Here is a 19,759-nt window from a genome sequence, read left to right as displayed (position 1 = left end):
CAATCAGCAAGAACTACTGCCACCCATGCACTACCCAAATCGGGGCTTCCTAAACACATTTCCGATTTGAAACAATTCACAGTAACAAAAAAGAAGCTAATGATGTCATGCTCTCCGGTTAAGTATTTTAAAGGAATAATTATATATATTTTTTACGTAACATCAATTTACTTTAGGGCAATCCAGTATCATGTCAGTGCACTGTACACCCACCAACTTTCCTTTCTAATTTGCATGGGGCTGAAACCAGAGTTCAGTATATAACGACGAGATGCTCATGTTTCCGCTCTAACATTGTCAGTCTTTGTTCCAAAGGCGGGAAGGCAGGCAAACAAGCTTAAGTCTGTATTTTATTCGAATTGGGCTGATTCAAGACAGATTTTGGCGAGAGTGAGCCATCTCGCGTCTCCGCGCTGAAACTATACCACCAGAGAAAACAGCCGATCGAGCGAAACACCTCCTACTTTATGTAGCCCTGATCCTGTCTGGCCAGATGTAGTATGACATTTCGTCTAGACAGTCTACAAATACTGAAACAAACAAACCAATTGTGCGCTGCCTTATTGGACTCCAGTCACGGCCGGTTGTGAACCAGGGTGTCTGTGGGGACGCCTCCAACACTGAGACGCAGTGCAGACCGCTGCGCCACTCGGGAGCCACAGGCTTCTCTTAACAAAATGGGCCACTATTCTGATAATTGCTCTAATGACTTGGATTCATTTTGGGATGAGTCGAGAAATAAATGTGTGCCATGTCATCAACATCCACAGCATCCGATCCAACCAGGTGAGCTCGACATGCGGCAAAGATCATCTATATTTGATGTTGATACGTTTTGATGTTTGTCTGTGCACAGCACGCACTTGTAGTCTACAAACAAATATCATTTTTTTGACCAGGGTACGAATTTAGTCCAAACTGTGGCATGCATGATGATGGGGGGAGGTCGGAAATACCATATCGGAAATGTGCCGCACAGACCTTCAATAATGGGACGTTCGTGAAATGCAAACCCTGTTCTAGCTGCCCCCCAACTCATCGAAAGCTGTCTGAATGCAACACCACGACAGACACGCAATGCTGCGGATCGAGGTGAGCGCAAATTCAGTCTGGGATAGCTTCAAACCTTAACAGGAAAAATAAGGATGCCCATTGTTTTTCATCTAGTTCTGGATGGTTAAGTAACATGTTTAACTGTAAACCCTTTATCTAGTGACCAGACAGGCTGTCGGGAAGGACTCCTGGGTACTACGGTGAGTTTAATCTATGATGATGAAGCTGATGATTCTAGTTAGTTAAGAGCATTTGCGTGGTAGACCTTGAAGTCCACTCAAACTTATCATGGCAGTTATTCTTCTGTAGACTCAAACTACATTAACAGACAGTAGCCCAGGGAGACCATTTTTTCACAAATGTTTTTAATTTTGGTCAATGACTTCCCAATAGGGAAAAGAGAAAACAAAACAAATTTATTAAATTAGGAATGACATAGTTAATATGTTGACTTCACATCAATTTTAGACTCAACAGGTGCAACAGTCAACAACGTTAAAGGTCCAAATGTCAACATCAAATCCCACCACAGCCGAACACACTGCTCAAACCATCAGACCACCAGACGTCAACCATAAGACTGCATGTAAGTTACAACCCAACCCACAAATATGATCAATATTAGAAGTAATATTAGAAGGTACTGAGTTTGATAATACCAGTCCTTCACCATTCAAAAAGATGACTAAACTGCTTTGTTAGGATACTGCTGAACATGTCTAACTGCTCATTGCCACGGTCCTCTGTGTGCTTTCAGGGATAGTGCTGACTGTCATCTTGGTTCTCTCTGTACTTGCATTTCTCTTATTCATCTATATTAAGAAGAGAAGGGGAAGATCAAGAGCCTTTTGCATCAGAGGTGAGCAGAATGATGAGCATTAGGCAGAATTTAAAAATGTCAAACTGTCAATGCATAACACAGAACATCTGGTTTGACATGTTTGCTTAAAACCGCTTTAACTCTTCCACTTACCTTACTCTGTGTAAAAAGCTCTTTTTTTCCTGTCCTGTTTTTGAATGGGTGTGGTTTGACACAGATAAGGAGAATAAGCCATGCTTTAAGGTCAACCTTAACTGCCTCCCATCAGACAATATCCTGTATACCAACCAACAGTCATGGAGTAGTAGGGGAACAGCATCTGTCAATGAAGAGGTTGCTTTCCTACAGTCAGAGACAAGGAACCTAGAGGACATTTTGAGTGAGTTATCAAGTGCTATTACTGATGGTTCTATTACTAATGGAGCTACTACCAGTCTGTTATTCATTGGTATTACTAGTACCTCTACATCACTATTCTTCCATAAGTTGCCAAAAGGCTCTTGAGGTTTTAACACGTCCCTCAAATTTCAGCTCAAATCTCCCAAGACATTTGGGTGGTTCCATGAAATTGGTCCCTTTTGTGTTTCTTTAATATTTTAAGTAGAAAATGTGCACCAATATTTAATTTGAAATGCCTGCTATATTAAATTGTGTGCCCTTTAATATAGACCACATGGATAATTACATAAATCAGGTCTTTCATATGAATGAAGACTGAAAAGACTAAACTTTTAAACATTTAATAGTCAAATCATAGTGTAAAAGCAGGTGAGCTGGTTCTACTCTTTTGTACATTTTCTGGTGTTTTGAAGTTGAAAACTGAGTGGGTTGAGCATAACAAGTCAACCCTGTTACCCAACAATTTACGTTGTGAAGCTTACATTCAATTCTCCCTTCCTGTTGCACACAAACTTCCATTCCCCCTGTAAAAGGGGGTTCATAGCTGATTTAAGATGAAATCGTCATCCCTGTTACTTTATTAGCCACTTAATATAGTAATTATTTTATTGAACCTCTTGATATGGGAAAACATGTTTTTTTTATTAAGTTGACTGTGAGCTCATGATATAATGTTAAAATGATGTGAAATCAGGTTTTTCTCCTTCAAGTTACTCTACCCAAAGGGGACTCATTTAGTGGAACAGCCCATTAGTTCATGATTTACGCATTTGTCTCTGGTTTGACACAAGTCAGCATGACAGACGCGTAACTCACCCTTCGTGATATTTCCCCTCACCTCACCAGGTCCTGACCTCCAGTCTGCGCCACTGCAGACGGTTCTGGACAACCTGGATGTTCTAGAGGAGCTTGTGATCCTGCTGGACCCAGAGATCCCTGGGGTGAAGAACACCACCCACCTAGCATCTCGCTGCTCCTTCCCTGCCACCTGGATTACCTACACCTACTCCCTGAGGGAGAGCAAGAGCCCCCTGAGGGCCGTGCTGGAGGGGGTCACCACCAAGCACCCAGACTGGACTGTAGGACAATTGGCCAGGCTGCTGAGAGAGATGGACCGGAACGACGCAGTGGTGGTGCTTACCAAACTCACCTTGTTTAAGGTTGTCTAGTCTGGGTGTGTTCTGTGTTGGGTGCGGAAAAGATGGCTCCATCCAGATACAATCACAAGTCTCTACCACCTGCAAAGGCACTGAGATATAACAGGAGGGCCAGTAGGAGGCATGCTTTCCTTAGGGACCCCAAAGTCCCATGGCAGTGATTGGGAACACTGTTCTTTTGTATTAGGGTTCAAATAAGATATTTAACTGAGATAACATGTCACTTATTACTTAAAGCAGGGGTGTTAACCCCGGTGTCCTGAAAAAGAGGAGCCACACACTCTAGTAGCTCAGATGCAATAATGTAATAACCTAATAACCAACGTTTCGACAGACAAGCTGTCTTCATCAGGGTATAATGACAAGCACTGTGGGGTGACTAGTTTATATAGTGTCAAAGGACACACACATGTCTGTAATCATGACCGGGTGTGGCTTGATATCGTTGGTTCATTTTCAGATATGTATAGAACATACAAAAACATGAATCATAGATACAATTTTGCTACATCGGCCCACAAACATATACAATGAATAGCAAAATCACAAAAATGGCTTCAGATCAAAGTCCAGGCGGCCTCTCGTTTTAACAATAAATTGTCGAGGTCCCCCCCCCACTCCCCTCTCCTAGGGAGGGTGACGTGTTCGATGCCGATATAACGTAAGTATGAAATCGGGTGGTTCACTTCCAAAAAGTGTGCCGCAACTGGGTATGTTGAGTTTTTGCACCTAATGGTGCTATGATGCTCCGAGATCTGTAGTTTTAATTTGCGCTTCATTTTACCACAAGGACAAGTTATAAGATAAATAACATATTTGATTGGGATCCGTTTCCCTGGTTGGGGGTTTCCCAGGCAAGTCAGTTCAGAACAGATTCTTAATTTCAATGACGGTCTAGGAACAGTGGGTTACCTGCCTGTTCAGGGTCAGAACGACAGATTTGTACCTTGTCAGCTCGGGGGTTTGAATTTCAATAGCTCCTTGGTCATGTGACTTCAAACAAGGTTCAGAATGTCCACTCAGTGTCCCTACACATTGCACAACCTTTAGTTTGTCCATTTTCATCTCACATGGTTTTACATGAATTTTTCAACATTTAGAATTTCAATAGTTTCTTGGTCATGTGACCTAATGTCCGCTGACTACCCTTCTATATTGCACACTCTTGTTTGTGTACTGTAAAATCATGCGGTGTAACATACCTTTTTCATAATTTCAAATTTGCAATAGCTCCTTGGTGATGTCAATTACACACCTAAGAAGCATACAGTGGATATACACCCATATTGCATAACCTCTAGTCATGTATCTTCTATATTGTTGTACATTATTATTAGTTTGACAATTAGGGGGTTCAGTCCAGTGTTTACCCTTTTCTTTAATGTTTATCTACAATAGTTGGTCTTTCCAAGTACTTATTTTCCCTGTTTTTTATTTTTCCTATTGTGTATGTGGTACACAATAGGAGAGAGACAGATAATATCTCCTTTCGTCGTTAATATCAACCATAAAGGAAAAGGGCAAAGTACGAGAGTCATGTTATTAACTGTCCAAATCAGGGATGGAGAGGGAGCTAGTGAGGTAGGCTGCAGTGGGTTTGCTGGTCAATACATACACTGAACAGGGATGGAGAGGGAGCTAGTGAGGTAGGCTGCAGTGGGTTTGCTGGTCAATACATATACTGAACAGGGATGGAGAGGGAGCTAGTGAGGTAGGCTGCAGTGGGTTTGCTGGTCAATACATACACTGAACAGGGATGGAGAGGGAGCTAGTGAGGTAGGCTGCAGTGGGTTTACTGGTCAATACATACACTGAACAGGGATGGAGAGGGAGCTAGTGAGGTAGGCTGCAGTGGGTTTGCTGGTCAATACATACACTGAACAGGGATGGAGAGGGAGCTAGTGAGGTAGGCTGCAGTGGGTTTGCTGGTCAATACATACACTGAACAGGGATGGAGAGGGAGCTAGTGAGGTAGGCTGCAGTGGGTTTACTGGTCAATACATATACTGAACAGGGATGGAGAGGGAGCTAGTGAGGTAGGCTGCAGTGGGTTTACTGGTCAATACATACACTGAACAGGGATGGAGAGGGAGCCAGTGAGGTAGGCTGCAGTGGGTTTACTGGTCAATACATACACTGAACAGGGATGGAGAGGGAGCTAGTGAGGTAGGCTGCAGTGGGTTTGCTGGTCAATACATACACTGAACAGGGATGGAGAGGGAGCTAGTGAGGTAGGCTGCAGTGGGTTTGCTGGTCAATACATATACTGAACATGTAACCACAGTAATGGTGGCTAGAAAATCAATGAATAAAAATGTTATACTGACAAATTAAACAAATTGTAGACCTTTAATCTTTTCCAACATGTCAACAGACACTTAACTTCAATTAAGTATGAAACATTTCACCAACAAAGACTGCACTTCCAGTTTGTGTTCTTTACTATGTTGAACTCTTTTGTCTTCATTCCTAGGCACAGCACATTGAACATCAGTTGGCATGCCAACTATTAAATCAAAACAAAGCATAACACGTTATAAATAATATCAATGCAGTATGACAAATTAGCCGTCCATTGTGTTATATCATAAATTGTCTTACATGCCGTCACTGTTGTCAAAAGATTCTAAACATGTTAAATGAAGTTACTAACCCAGTCAGTCTTTGGACCACATCCAGGTTCTTTATCAGTGGCACACATGAAGCAGTTGTTGGCTTTGTTGAACTCTGAAATCAGAGGCATGAACTGAACATATGGCTTTCCCACACTACTACATCAAAATAAAGAATTGACATTTACTTTGAATTAAACGTCATTACATACCAGACATTTTTAGTATATCCTCAGCCATTTCTTTTCACAGTTGCTCCATTGGGGCGGCAGGGTAGCCTAGTGGTTAGAGTGTTGGACTAGTAACCGCAAGGTTGCGAGTTCAAACCCCCGAGCTGACAAGGTACAAATCTGTCGTTCTGCCCCTGAACAGGCAGTTAACCCATTGTTCCCAGGCCGTCATTGAAAATAATTAACTGACTTGCCTGGTTAAATAAAGGTAAAAAAAAAAATGTGTTTTTGAAGGTTCCATATTAATTTGGGAAGGGATGTTGGGGAAGTTCTGTGCAACTTCCTTGGCCATCTACACCAAAAAAGAACAGCTAACCATTCATTATTGAAAATATAACTATCAAACCTGCATTATAAAGACCCCACAGCTGAAGGTGTCCTGCTGCGTGGTGAGTTATTTCCCCTCCTTCACACTTTATGACCGCCCAGTCGTCCGTTCCATGGCAGGATCTTCTCATTTTGAAGTATTCCCTTTTTTATGTAAAAATAATGGAATTATGATTAGTTATGAATACACAAGCCAAATTTGTATGCTGTTTACCTTATCACTATAATCTAGTAGTAATTTATTAGTAGAGATAATTTCCTTTATGCCCCATTCTACACACAGCCTAAATTATAGGCACTGAACCATTTACAGGACAATAAAAGTGGCATATAGGATCCAACCCTATCACAGAGTGAATAAATGTACAGTCGTGGCCAAAAGTTTTGAGAATGACACAAATATGTATTTTCTGTCACGCCCTGGTCGTATAATATTGTGTTTGTCTTCATTTATTTGGTCAGGCCAGGGTGTGACATGGGTTTATTGTGGTGTGTTTTGTCTTGGGGGTGTCTAGCATAGTCTATGGCTGCCTGAGGCGGTTCTCAATCAGAGTCAGGTGATTATCGTTGTCTCTGATTGGGAATCATATTTAGGCAGCCATATTCTTTGATTATTTCGTGGGTGATTGTTCCTGTCTCTGTGTTTGTTTTCACCAGATAGGCTGTATAGGTTTTCATGTTCCGTTTGTTGCTTTTGTATAGTTCGGTATTTTTCATTCCTCATTAAACATGTCTCAAAAATACCACGCTGCATTTTGGTCCGCTTCTCTTCCACCAGACGAAAGCCGTTACATTTTCACAAATACTGCTGCCTCAGTTTGTATGATGTCAATTTGCATATACTCCAGAATGTTATGAAGAGTGATCAGATGAATTGCAATTAATTGCAAAGTCCCTCTTTGCCATATAAAAATGAACTGAATCCCCCCAAAAACATTTCCACTGCATTTCAGCCCTGCCACAAAAGGACCAGCTGACATCATGTCAGTGATTCTCTCGTTAATACAGGTGTGAGTGTTGACGAGGACAAGACTGGAGATCACTCTGTCATGCTGATTGAGTTCGAATAACAGACTGGAAGCTTCAAAAGGTTTGCTTCTCAGCCAAGGGAGTGGGCTCACTCAAATTCTGCCTAAGAACACAGCCATGAATAAAGAATGGTACCAACACATCCTCTGAGAGCAACTTCTCACAACCGTCCAGGAACAGTTTGGTGACGAACAATGTCTTTTCCAGCATGATGGAGCACCTTGCAATAAGGCAAAAGTGATAACTAAGTGGCTCGGGGAACAAAACATCGATATTTTTGGTCCATGGCCAGGAAACTCCCCAGACCTTAATCCAATTGAGAACTTGTGGTCAATCCTCAAGAGGCTGGTGGACAAACAAAAACCCACAAATTCTGACTAACTCCAAGCACTGATTATGCAAGAATGGGCTGCCATCAGTCAGGATGTGGCCCAGATATTAATTGACAGCATGCCAGGGCGGATTGCAGAGGTCTTGAAAAAGAAGGGTCAACACTGCAAATATTGAATAATTTCATCAACTTCATGTAATTGTCAATAAATGCCTTTGACACTTATGAAATGCTTGTAATTATACTTCAGTATTGTTACGATAACTAGGAGTGGTGGGTGGAATCAGGCGCAGAGAGCAGGGTTCAGTCGTTTGTCAAATTGATTCACCAGCGCAACAAAAATGGTCACGCCAACACACAGGGCGTATATAAGTTGCCAGTCCAAACAACAGGACAGAAATAGTCCGGCGAATAAGGATAAGAACAAAATAACACCATCCAACACAGAGTAACAAAAAACAAGCCCGCACAAATACCCAGCGGGCCTAGTGCCCTTAAATAACCTACAAACAAACCCTAATACGACACAGGTGTACCCAATTACCCAATAACCAAAAACAAACGGAAAGGGAATCGATGGCAGCTAATAGGCCGGCGACGACGACCGCCGAGCCCCGCCCGAACAGGAAGAGGCACCATCCTCGGCGAGGTTCATGACAAGTATCCATAGTAATACCTGGCAAAAAATATCTAAAGACTCTGAAGCAGCAAACTTTGTGGAAATTAATATTTGTGTCATTCTCAAAACTTTTGGCCACGACTGTAGAGCATTTGTAGACTTTAAGAAAAAAGTATTAAGTGACAGTTTCATCAGTATGTGCTTAAAAAAAGTAAGATCACAAAGATGACAGATGACAGTGCCCACCAAATCTATGACAATAGAGAACAAATTGTAAGCACCAAAGTGTGTTTGTCAAAATAATATCTGAAAATGTCAGTTGTTGAACAGAATACTTCTATTTGCAATAGCAATTTATGATATATGCAGTTGAGGAATATTCCATGTACCATCACTACATGTATGACGGACATAAGACATTCCCACATACAGTATTTTTATTTTAAAATTTTTATTTCACCTTTATTTAACCAGGTAAGCCAGTTGAGAACAAGTTCTCATTTACAACTGTAACCTGGCCAAGATAAAGCAAAGCATTGTGACACAAACAACAACACAGAGTTACACGGAATAAACAAATGTTCAGTCAATAATACAATACAAAAGTCTATATACAGTGTGTGCAAATGAAGTAAGATTAGGGAGGTAAGGCAATAAATAGGCCGTAGTGGCGAAATAATTACAATTTCGCAAATAAACACTGGAGTGAGATGTGCAGAAGATGAATGTGCAAGTAGAGATACTGTTGGGCAAAGGGGAAGAATATATATATATAAAATAAATAACAATATGGGGATGAGGTAGTTGGATGTGCTATTTACAGATGGGCTACGTACAGTTGCAATGATCTGTAAGCTGCTCTGACAGCTGATGCTTAAAGATTGTGAGGGAGACATGAGTCTCCAGCTTCAGTGATTTTTGCAATTCATTCCAGTCATTGGCAGCAGAGAACTGGAAGGAAAGGCGACAAAAGGTGGAATTAGCTTTGGGGGTGACCAGTGAAATATACCCCTGCTGGAGCGCGTGCTATGGGTGGGTGATGCTATGTGACCAGTGAGCTGAGATAAGGCGGGGCTTTACCTAGCAAGGACTTATAGATGACCTGGAGCCAGTGGGTTTGGCAACGAATATGAAGTGAAGGCCAGCCAACGAGAGCATACAGGATCCCGTGGTGGGTAGTATATGGGGCTTTGTTGATGAAACGGATGGCACTGTGATAGACTGCATCCAATTTGCTGAGTAGAGTGTTGGAGGCATCGTCGAAGTCGAGGATCGTCAGTTTTACGAGGGTATGTTTGGCAGCATGAGTGAAGGATGCCTTGTTGTGAAATAGGAATCTGATTCTAGATTTAATTTTGGATAGGAGATGCTTAATATGAGACTGGAAGGAGAGTTTACAGTCTAATCAGACACCTAGGTATTTGTAGTTGTCCACATGTTCTAAGTCAGAACCATCCAGAGTAGTGATGCTATGCAGGTGGGCAGATGCGGGCAGCGATCGGTTTAAGAGCAGTTGGAGGCCACGGAAGGAGAGTTGTATGGCATTGAAGCTCGTTTGGAGGTTAGTTAACAAACAGATCACCAACCATTTAGAATCCCAACGTACCTTCTCCGCAATGCAATCTGGTTTCCAAGCTGGTCATGCATGCACCTCAGCCACACTCAAGGTCTTAATACCTCTTGATACTACCCATCCCGGGTCCGGGAGAGTTGTCATCAACTGACACTAATTAGCATAACGCAACGGACATAAATATTACAAGAAAATATTCCCATTCATGAAATCACAAGTGAAATATATTGAAACACAGCTTAGCCTTTTGTTAATCACCCTGTCATCTCAGATTTTGAAAATATGCTTTACAGCCTAAGCAAGACTAGCATTTGTGTAAGTTTATCGATAGCCTAGCATAGCATTATGCCTAGCTAGCAGCAGGCAACCTGGTCACGGAAATCAGAAAAGCAATCAAATTAAATCGTTTACCTTTGATGAGCTTCAGATGTTTTCACTCAAGAGACTCCCAGTTAGATAGCAAATGTTCCTTTTTTCCAAAAATATTATTTTTGTAGGCGAAATAGCTCCGTTTGTTCTTCACGTTTGGCTGAGAAATCAACCGGATATTGCGGTCACGACAACGCCAAAAAGTATTCCAAATTAGCTCCATAGTATCGACAGAAACAATGCAAACTTTCCGGTTCCGGGTTGGAGCGAGCGGTCGCATCTACACTTCGGTCCGCAGGTAGTATAACTTTTCATTACATTTCATTATAGTACAACGGTTTGATTTGTCTAATCTTAGCAATTTCTTCTTAGCTAGCTACATAGCCGTCTTTGTATCAAAGATAATTGCGTAATTATCGTATTTCGTCGTCCTAACGTAGTCTACACTGCTATCTGCCCAGCAGCTAGCTAACGTCCACTAGCACAGCAGCTAGCTAACGTCCACTAGCACTGTAGAAACTATTACACTCAACGACTCGATTAGTGTAGTGTTAGCTAGCTACATAGTTGTCTTTGCTGTCTTCGTATCCAAGGTAATTGTGTAGTTTAGAGTGTGTAGACTTAGAGTGATTATCTTAATTTACCGAGGTTAGCTAGCCAGCTATTTGTCGTCCTTAACGTAGGAGTTACTGCTAGCTAGCCAGCCAACAGCTAGCCAACGTCTTCCGAATTGAACTTCAACAACCCGGTCAACATTCCGCCTCGCTCCACAGGTAATATCACATTTTCATTTCACTTCATTACAGTACAACGGTTTGATTTGTTTGATCGTAGCTAGCTAGCTACATAGCCGTCTTTGTATCTAAGACAATTGTGTAGTCTGGAGCGATTTTCTAGGTTAGCTAGCCAGCTATTGTCGTTCTTTTAACGTAACGTTACGTAATCAACACTGCTAGCTAGCCAGCTAGCCCCCGAATAGCAGCACTGTAGAAACTATTACACTCGACGGAACGACTTGATTAGTGTAGTGTCAACAACGTAGCCACTGCCAGCTAGCCTACTCCAGCAGTACTGTATCATTTCAATCATTTTAGTCAATAAGATTCTTGCTACGTAAGCTTAACTTTCTGAACATTCGAGACGTGTAGTCCACTTGTCATTCCAATCTCCTTTGCATTAGCGTAGCCTCTTCTGTAGCCTGTCAACTATGTGTCTATCTATCCCTGTTCTCTCCTCTCTGCACAGACCATACAAACGCTCCACACCGCGTGGCCGCGGCCATCCTAATCTGGTGGTCCCAGCGCGCACGACCCACGTGGAGTTCCAGGTCTCCGGTAGCCTCTGGAACTGCCGATCTGCGGCCAACAAGGCAGAGTTCATCTCAGCCTATGCCTCCCTCCAGTCCCTCGACTTCTTGGCACTGACGGAAACATGGATCACCACAGACAACACTGCTACTCCTACTGCTCTCTCTTCGTCCGCCCACGTGTTCTCGCACACCCCGAGAGCTTCTGGTCAGCGGGGTGGTGGCACCGGGATCCTCATCTCTCCCAAGTGGTCATTCTCTCTTTCTCCCCTCTGTCCCATCTGTCTATCGCCTCCTTTGAATTCCATGCTGTCACAGTTACCAGCCCTTTCAAGCTTAACATCCTTATCATTTATCGCCCTCCAGGTTCCCTCGGAGAGTTCATCAATGAGCTTGATGCCTTGATAAGCTCCTTTCCTGAGGACGGCTCACCTCTCACAGTCCTGGGCGACTTTAACCTCCCCACGTCTACCTTTGACTCATTCCTCTCTGCCTCTTTCTTTCCACTCCTCTCCTCTTTTGACCTCACCCTCTCACCTTCCCCCCCTACTCACAAGGCAGGCAATACGCTCAACCTCATCTTTACTAGATGCTGTTCTTCCACTAACCTCATTGCAACTCCCCTCCAAGTCTCCGACCACTACCTTGTATCCTTTTCCCTCTCGCTCTCATCCAACACTTCCCACACTGCCCCTACTCGGATGGTATCGCGCCGTCCCAACCTTCGCTCTCTCTCCCCGCTACTCTCTCCTCTTCCATCCTATCATCTCTTCCCTCTGCTCATACCTTCTCCAACCTATCTCCTGATTCTGCCTCCTCAACCCTCCTCTCTTCCCTTTCTGCATCCTTTGACTCTCTATGTCCCCGATCCTCCAGGCCGGCTCGGTCCTCCCCTCCCGCTCCGTGGCTCGACGACTCATTGCGAGCTCACAGAACAGTGCTCCGGGCAGCCGAGCGGAAATGGAGGAAAACTCGCCTCCCTGCGGACCTGGCATCCTTTCACTCCCTCCTCTCTACATTTTCCTCCTCTGTCTCTGCTGCTAAAGCCACTTTCTACCACTCTAAATTCCAAGCATCTGCCTCTAACCCTAGGAAGCTCTTTGCCACCTTCTCCTCCCTCCTGAATCCTCCTCCCCCTCCCCCCTCCTCCCTCTCTGCAGATGACTTCGTCAACCATTTTGAAAAGAAGGTCGACGACATCCGATCCTCGTTTGTTAAGTCAAACGACACCGCTGGTTCTGCTCACACTGCCCTACCCTGTGCTCTGACCTCTTTCTCCCTCTCTCTCCAGATGAAATCTCGCTTCTTGTGACGGCCGGCCGCCCAACAACCTGCCCGCTTGACCCTATCCCCTCCTCTCTTCTCCAGACCATTTCCGGAGACCTTCTCCCTTACCTCACCTCGCTCATCAACTCATCCCTGACCGCTGGCTACGTCCCTTCCGTCTTCAAGAGAGCGAGAGTTGCACCCCTTCTGAAAAAACCTACACTCGATCCCTCCGATGTCAACAACTACAGACCAGTATCCCTTCTTTCTTTTCTCTCCAAAACTCTTGAACGTGCCGTCCTTGGCCAGCTCTCCCGCTATCTCTCTCAGAATGACCTTCTTGATCCAAATCAGTCAGGTTTCAAGACTAGTCATTCAACTGAGACTGCTCTTCTCTGTATCACGGAGGCGCTCCGCACTGCTAAAGCTAACTCTCTCTCCTCTGCTCTCATCCTTCTAGACCTATCGGCTGCCTTCGACACTGTGAACCATCAGATCCTCCTCTCCACCCTCTCCGAGTTGGGCATCTCCGGTGCGGCCCACGCTTGGATTGCGTCCTACCTGACAGGTCACTCCTACCAGGTGGCGTGGCGAGAATCTGTCTCCTCGCCACGCGCCCTCACCACTGGTGTCCCCCAGGGCTCTGTTCTAGGCCCTCTCCTATTCTCGCTATACACCAAGTCACTTGGCTCTGTCATAACCTCACATGGTCTCTCCTATCATTGCTATGCAGACGACACACAATTAATCTTCTCCTTTCCCCCTTCTGATGACCAGGTGGCGAATCGCATCTCTGCATGTCTGGCAGACATATCAGTGTGGATGACGGATCACCACCTCAAGCTGAACCTCGGCAAGACGGAGCTGCTCTTCCTCCCGGGGAAGGACTGCCCGTTCCATGATCTCGCCATCACGGTTGACAACTCCATTGTGTCCTCCTCCCAGAGCGCTAAGAACCTTGGCGTGATCCTGGACAACACCCTGTCGTTCTCAACTAACATCAAGGCGGTGGCCCGTTCCTGTAGGTTCATGCTCTACAACATCCGCAGAGTACGACCCTGCCTCACACAGGAAGCGGCGCAGGTCCTAATCCAGGCACTTGTCATCTCCCGTCTGGATTACTGCAACTCGCTGTTGGCTGGGCTCCCTGCCTGTGCCATTAAACCCCTACAACTCATCCAGAACGCCGCAGCCCGTCTGGTGTTCAACCTTCCCTAGTTCTCTCACGTCACCCCGCTCCTCCGCTCTCTCCACTGGCTTCCAGTTGAAGCTCGCATCCGCTACAAGACCATGGTGCTTGCCTACGGAGTTGTGAGGGGAACGGCACCGCAGTACCTCCAGGCTCTGATCAGGCCCTACACCCGAACAAGGGCACTGCGCTCATCCACCTCTGGCCTGCTCGCCTCCCTACCACTGAGGAAGTACAGTTCCCGCTCAGCCCAGTCAAAACTGTTCGCTGCTCTGGCCCCCCAATGGTGGAACAAACTCCCTCACGACGCCAGGACAGCGGAGTCAATCACCACCTTCCGGAGACACCTGAAACCCCACCTCTTCAAGGAATACCTAGGATAGGATAAAGTAATCCTTCTCACCCCCCCTTAAATGATTTAGATGCACTATTGTAAAGTGGCTGTTCCACTGATGTCAGAAGGTGAATTCACCAATTTGTAAGTCGCTCTGGATAAGAGCGTCTGCTAAATGACTTAAATGTAAATGTAAATGTTTATAATCAATCCTCAAGGTGTTTTCCAAATATCTATTCGATAATATATCAACCGGGACAGGTGGCTTCTTAGTAGGAAAGAGATGTAATGTTCGCATTTGTTCTTTACGCACAAAACACTCTGAGAGACTCCAGCTGACCACTGACCCAATGTTGACGTTCAGGCTCATTTTTCAAAATAAAAGCCTGAAACTATGTATTGTGACACTAGACACATTAGGGAAGCCATAGAAAAAGGAATCTGGTTGATATCTCATTCACTGCTCAATAGGGACGCATAGGAACGCAGAGCTTTCTAAATAAGAATCCCTTCCTGATTGGATTTTTCTCAGGCTTTCGCCTGCAATATCAGTTCTGTTATACTCACAGACAATATTTTTACAGTTTTGAGTGAGTGTTTTCTATCCTAAGCTGTAAAATATATGCATATTTTAGCATCTTGTCCTGACAAAATAGCCCATTTATTTTGGGGATATTATTTTTCCAAAAATGAAAATAGTGCCCCCTAGATTCAAGAGCGATATCATAATCGCCATCGACAAAAGACAATACTGTGCAGCCGTATCCATCTACCTGTCTAAGGCTTTCGACTCTGTCAATCACAGCATTCTTATTGGCAGACTGAACAGCCTTGGTTTCTCAAATGACTGTCTCGCCTGGTTCACCAACTACTTCTCAGATTGAGTTCAGTGTGTCAAATGGGAGGGCCTGTTGTCCGGACCTCTGGTAGTCTCTATGGGGATGCCACAGGGTTCAATTCTCTGGCCGACTCTCTTCTCTGTCTAAATCAATGATGTAGCTCTTGCGGCTGGTGATTCTCTGATCCACCTCTACGCAACGAACACCATTCTGTATACTTCTGGCCCTTCTTTGGACACTGTGTTAACTTGGCTTTCGAAGACCTTAGAAAGGCAGGGTAGGATATATATAGGTCTGTAACAGTTTGGGTCCAGAGTGTCTCCCCCTTTGAAGAGGGGGATGACCGCGGCAGCTTTCCAATCTTTGGGGATCTCAGACGATATGAAAGAGAGAGATTTATCGATGGTGACAGTGTTTCCTAGCCTCAGTGCAGTGAGCCGCTGGGAGGAGGTGCTCTTACTCTCCATGGACTTTACAGTGTCCCAGAACTTTTTGGAGTTTGTGCTACAGGATGTACATTTCTGTTTGAAAAAGCTAGCCTTTGCTTTCCTAACTGCCTGTGTATATTGGTTCCTAACTTCCCTGAGAAGTTGCATATCGCGGGGGCTATTCGGTGCTAATGCAGTACACCACCGGATGTTTTTGTGCTGGTCAAGGGCAGTCAGGTCTGGAGTGAACCAAGGGCTATATCTGTTCCTGGTTCTACATTTTTTTGAATGGGGCGTGCTTATTTAAGATGGTGAGGAAAGCACTTTTAAAGAATAACCAGGCATCCTCTACTGACGAAATGAGGTCAATATCTTTCCAGGATACCCGGGCCAGGTCAATTAGAAAGGCCTGCTCGCTGAAGTGTTTTAGGGAGCGTTTGACTGTGATGAGAGGTGGTCGTTTGACCGCTTACCCATTACTGACGCAGGCAATGAGGCAGTGATCGCTGAGATCCTGGTTGAAGACAGCAGAGGTGTATTTAGAGGACAGGTTGGTCAGGATGATATCTATGAGGGTTCCAGAGTTTACGGATTTGGGGTTGTACCTGGTAGGTTCCATGATAATTTGGGTGAGATTGAGGGCATCTAGCTTAGATTGTAGGATGGCCGAGGTGTTAAGCATGTCCCAGTTTAGGTCACCTAACATTACAAACTCTGAAGATAAATAGGGGGCAATTAATTCACATATGGTGTCCAATGCGCAGCTGGGGGCTGAGGGGGGTCTCTAACAAGCGACAACAGTGAGAGACTTATTTCTGGAAAGGTGGATTTTTAAAAGTAGAAGCTTAAACTGTTTGGGCACAAACCTGGATAGCATGACAGAACTCTGCAGGCTGTCTCTGCAGTAAATTGCAACTCCACCCCCTTTGGCAGTTCTATCTTGGCAGAAAATGTATACACATACATAGAGGCATTTTCCAGCTATGATTTTACCACTCAGAATCCAGAATGGATATGACAATGGGACCAGCACAGGATGTAATACACCCTTACGACAATCTACTTTTTGGTCTTCTTGACTTGTTATCTGGTGAACTGCTACTATGTGTCAAGAAAAGAGCCCCAATTAGGGGTTAGTGTGCTCCAGTAAAAAAGGGCTGGTTTAGATTAAAACTATTTCCCTGTGTCCCCGTTCATAGGGGCATGAGAGACTAGTCAGTAGTAGAATTGAGTTGGCACTTTATTGGCCCAAACACCCATAGACCAACAAGGTTGAGGTTACTCATGGACAGTAATACATGTTTTTTTGTTGTTGCATTGATGCATTTTGTCTTCTAACTGTCCAAGAATAGGAATCCAAAGTGTTAGGAAATATTTGTTCCCATAAATACAAAGGATGATGTCTCTCCTCATACCTCTGGCATTTTAGTCAGACTGCCAGACTGTGTAAAAACGTTATAATGGGGCTGGCAATGGAGTTCCCATTGACTAATCAATCAGGAGAGACTAGACCAATCAGATACAGGTCAACGAAGACAATTGAAAGTCAAGGGGTGTGTCTGTCCCTTTTGGATTACTTTCTCTTTACGGAGAACCCCTGTGGTTCAAGTCTGCTCTGCGCATGTCTGAAAGTGACAGAGCCAGCAGCCAAGAGAGTTTTTCACAGTATGTCATAAAAAAGTATTACACTTATGAATGTTTGTAAAATGCTAATATGTATTAGATCCAGTACAATGGAATAACTATGACCTGAATTTGAATGCAACGTGTTCCGATTCCTCCTTCTCTTTCTGTCCAGCAGGGTCAACCAAAAACACTTGGCCTGATGGTTCATGCAGATACTGGGGAAGCAATATAGAAATGTATTGATCCCTTAAATGATTTTACTATTAAATGGTCCATATCACAACTCTCATACCTCTTCACAAAAATGTACCTAAATCAATTTTGGAAAAATGATTTTACTCACAAAAGACGTAGGAATTTATTTTCCCAGTTAGAAATAGTAGGCCATGCATTAAATAACTATTTTCATTAGAAAAACTAACCCTCAGATGCACTATTGTCTGCAAGTGGCTTGTTGTGAATGGTTATGTAAACTACGTTCTAATACTCAACGTAGAAGGATTTGTCTTTATGTACAGTATATGAAAGTGATGCTTTTATAAGGATTATTTCACGTTATCACTGCAGATCACTGTGACTGACAAATCACTGCCTATTACTGTGATTAAAAAGAGCACATGAAACAGTGTTTTTCATGAGACCTACCTGTGTGCCTTCCTTTAAGCACCTCAGTTCGAACACCTCTCCTGTCCTTGATCCATTCCAGCAGAATTTGTGGATCTTTTCAGTGTCCATGTGAAAGATAGTTATTGCGAGGATGTAACATTTGTTGACTTAAAAGTTTTTTTAAACACCCATGTAAAATTAAGGCCTGCAAAGCTTACATATTTAAGTCTAATAACACGAGATGAACATAGACAAACAGAGTGTGCAATGTGTAGGCCCACTGAATGGACATTCTAAACCTTGTTTGAAGTCACTAGGTTACATGACCAAGGAGCTATTGAAATTCTACATTTTGAAAAATTAGTGTAAAACCATGTGAGATAAAAATGGACAAACTAAATGGTGTGCAATATGTAGGCCCACTCAGTGGACATTTGAACCTTGTTTGAAGTCACCAGGTCACACGACCTAGGAGCTATTGAAACTTTACATTTGGAAAAAATAATGTAAAATCTTGTGAGATGAAAATTGACAAACTAATTGGTGTGCAATATAGAAGAGTAGTTAGTGGACATACTGAACCTTGTTTGAAGTAAGTATGTCACATGATCAAGGAGCTATTCAAATTTGAATGTACAAAACGTTTGTACTTTGTTCACGCTCCCTAACTAATTCAACTTGGAATACAAGACGCTGCTCACATTTCCACATGTTTATTTGCTTTGGATTACAAATGGTCTAAATCGGGAAAATAAGACGCTTGCAATGTTGTGCGCAATGTTTCCAACATCATGACACTTATTTTGGAGTCTGTGGCTCAAGTGGTTTGAAAGCTATTGAGGTGTGAACGCGCGAATATCCGTCGAATATCGAATTTGAAACTGTCTTTACCTCGGTGCGCAAATAGACGTTGTGCAGGAGTAGTTTTGGGTGGTAAATCAGTGTTTACCAATTGATCTGAGATTTCTTTACCGCTAGAATACGACCAAGGGAGGGTCCGAAAACACATTACCGATACGGTCATCGGATCTTAGAATGTGCCAATGTTTGTGAACGATTCCCTTAATTTGTTCAGAGCACTTTGAAAAGCAGGTAGTGAGGACACAAGAATGCTTATTTTTGAGACTTTCTCAATGGCAGTATTAATCTGACAATTTTTGTACCCCCTCTCCTTGAATTTTCTTTGCGTCTCAGCCATATTTCTGTCCAAATCTGATAGGTTTTTTTTTTTTACCAATTCTTGTGATTAGACAGAAATGGCTGCAGGGGAAACTGTTTTTTAACGGAAGAGGATGACAGCTATCAGCCTTCAACAAACCAGCTATCAGCCTACAATCAGTAGGTGTCCTGTAAAGATCCGTGTATAGAACATTATCCTCACACAAAAACAGAAGATATAGATTACTGATTTGATGTGTGTCAGATTGCATAGTAAATTTCAGGTGCTGGGAAGAAGAGTTAAGTTCCCAACCTGGCCCTCACAATCATGGCTACGTGATCATTATAATTTTATGTCAAAATGTATTATCACCGTGATTTTATCACCAACCAATGATTTTGCTGTATTTATACATTGCATGTTGTTGTATAAATGTCATATCCGCATTTTCGTTTTTTAAATCCAATTTTCAATTGAACAGGTCTGA

At 43.5% G+C, this 19,759-nt stretch overlaps 1 protein-coding gene across 2 annotated transcripts; it reads left to right on the top strand.

The window, feature by feature from the left end:
• On the top strand, positions 1 to 7,335 carry igflr1 (IGF-like family receptor 1). Of its 2 annotated transcripts, none has more exons than XM_064947886.1 (7): positions 1 to 786; positions 900 to 1,092; positions 1,214 to 1,253; positions 1,522 to 1,639; positions 1,811 to 1,912; positions 2,142 to 2,252; positions 3,119 to 7,335. In XM_064947886.1, exons 1-7 carry the CDS (start codon positions 678 to 680, stop codon positions 3,439 to 3,441), a joined length of 996 nt encoding a protein of 331 aa, XP_064803958.1. In that variant the 5' UTR covers positions 1 to 677; the 3' UTR covers positions 3,442 to 7,335. The 2 variants fall into 2 exon arrangements, with proteins under 2 accessions (XP_064803958.1, XP_064803957.1); XM_064947885.1 differs by having other exon boundaries at positions 2,091 to 2,252.
• Positions 7,336 to 19,759: the final 12,424 nt, after the last annotated feature.

This window comes from Oncorhynchus masou, chromosome 30 (assembly GCF_036934945.1).
Source record: "Oncorhynchus masou masou isolate Uvic2021 chromosome 30, UVic_Omas_1.1, whole genome shotgun sequence".
NCBI classification, from domain to species: Eukaryota; Metazoa; Chordata; class Actinopteri; order Salmoniformes; family Salmonidae; genus Oncorhynchus; species Oncorhynchus masou.
This window is presented reverse-complemented; position numbering and strand designations above follow the sequence as displayed.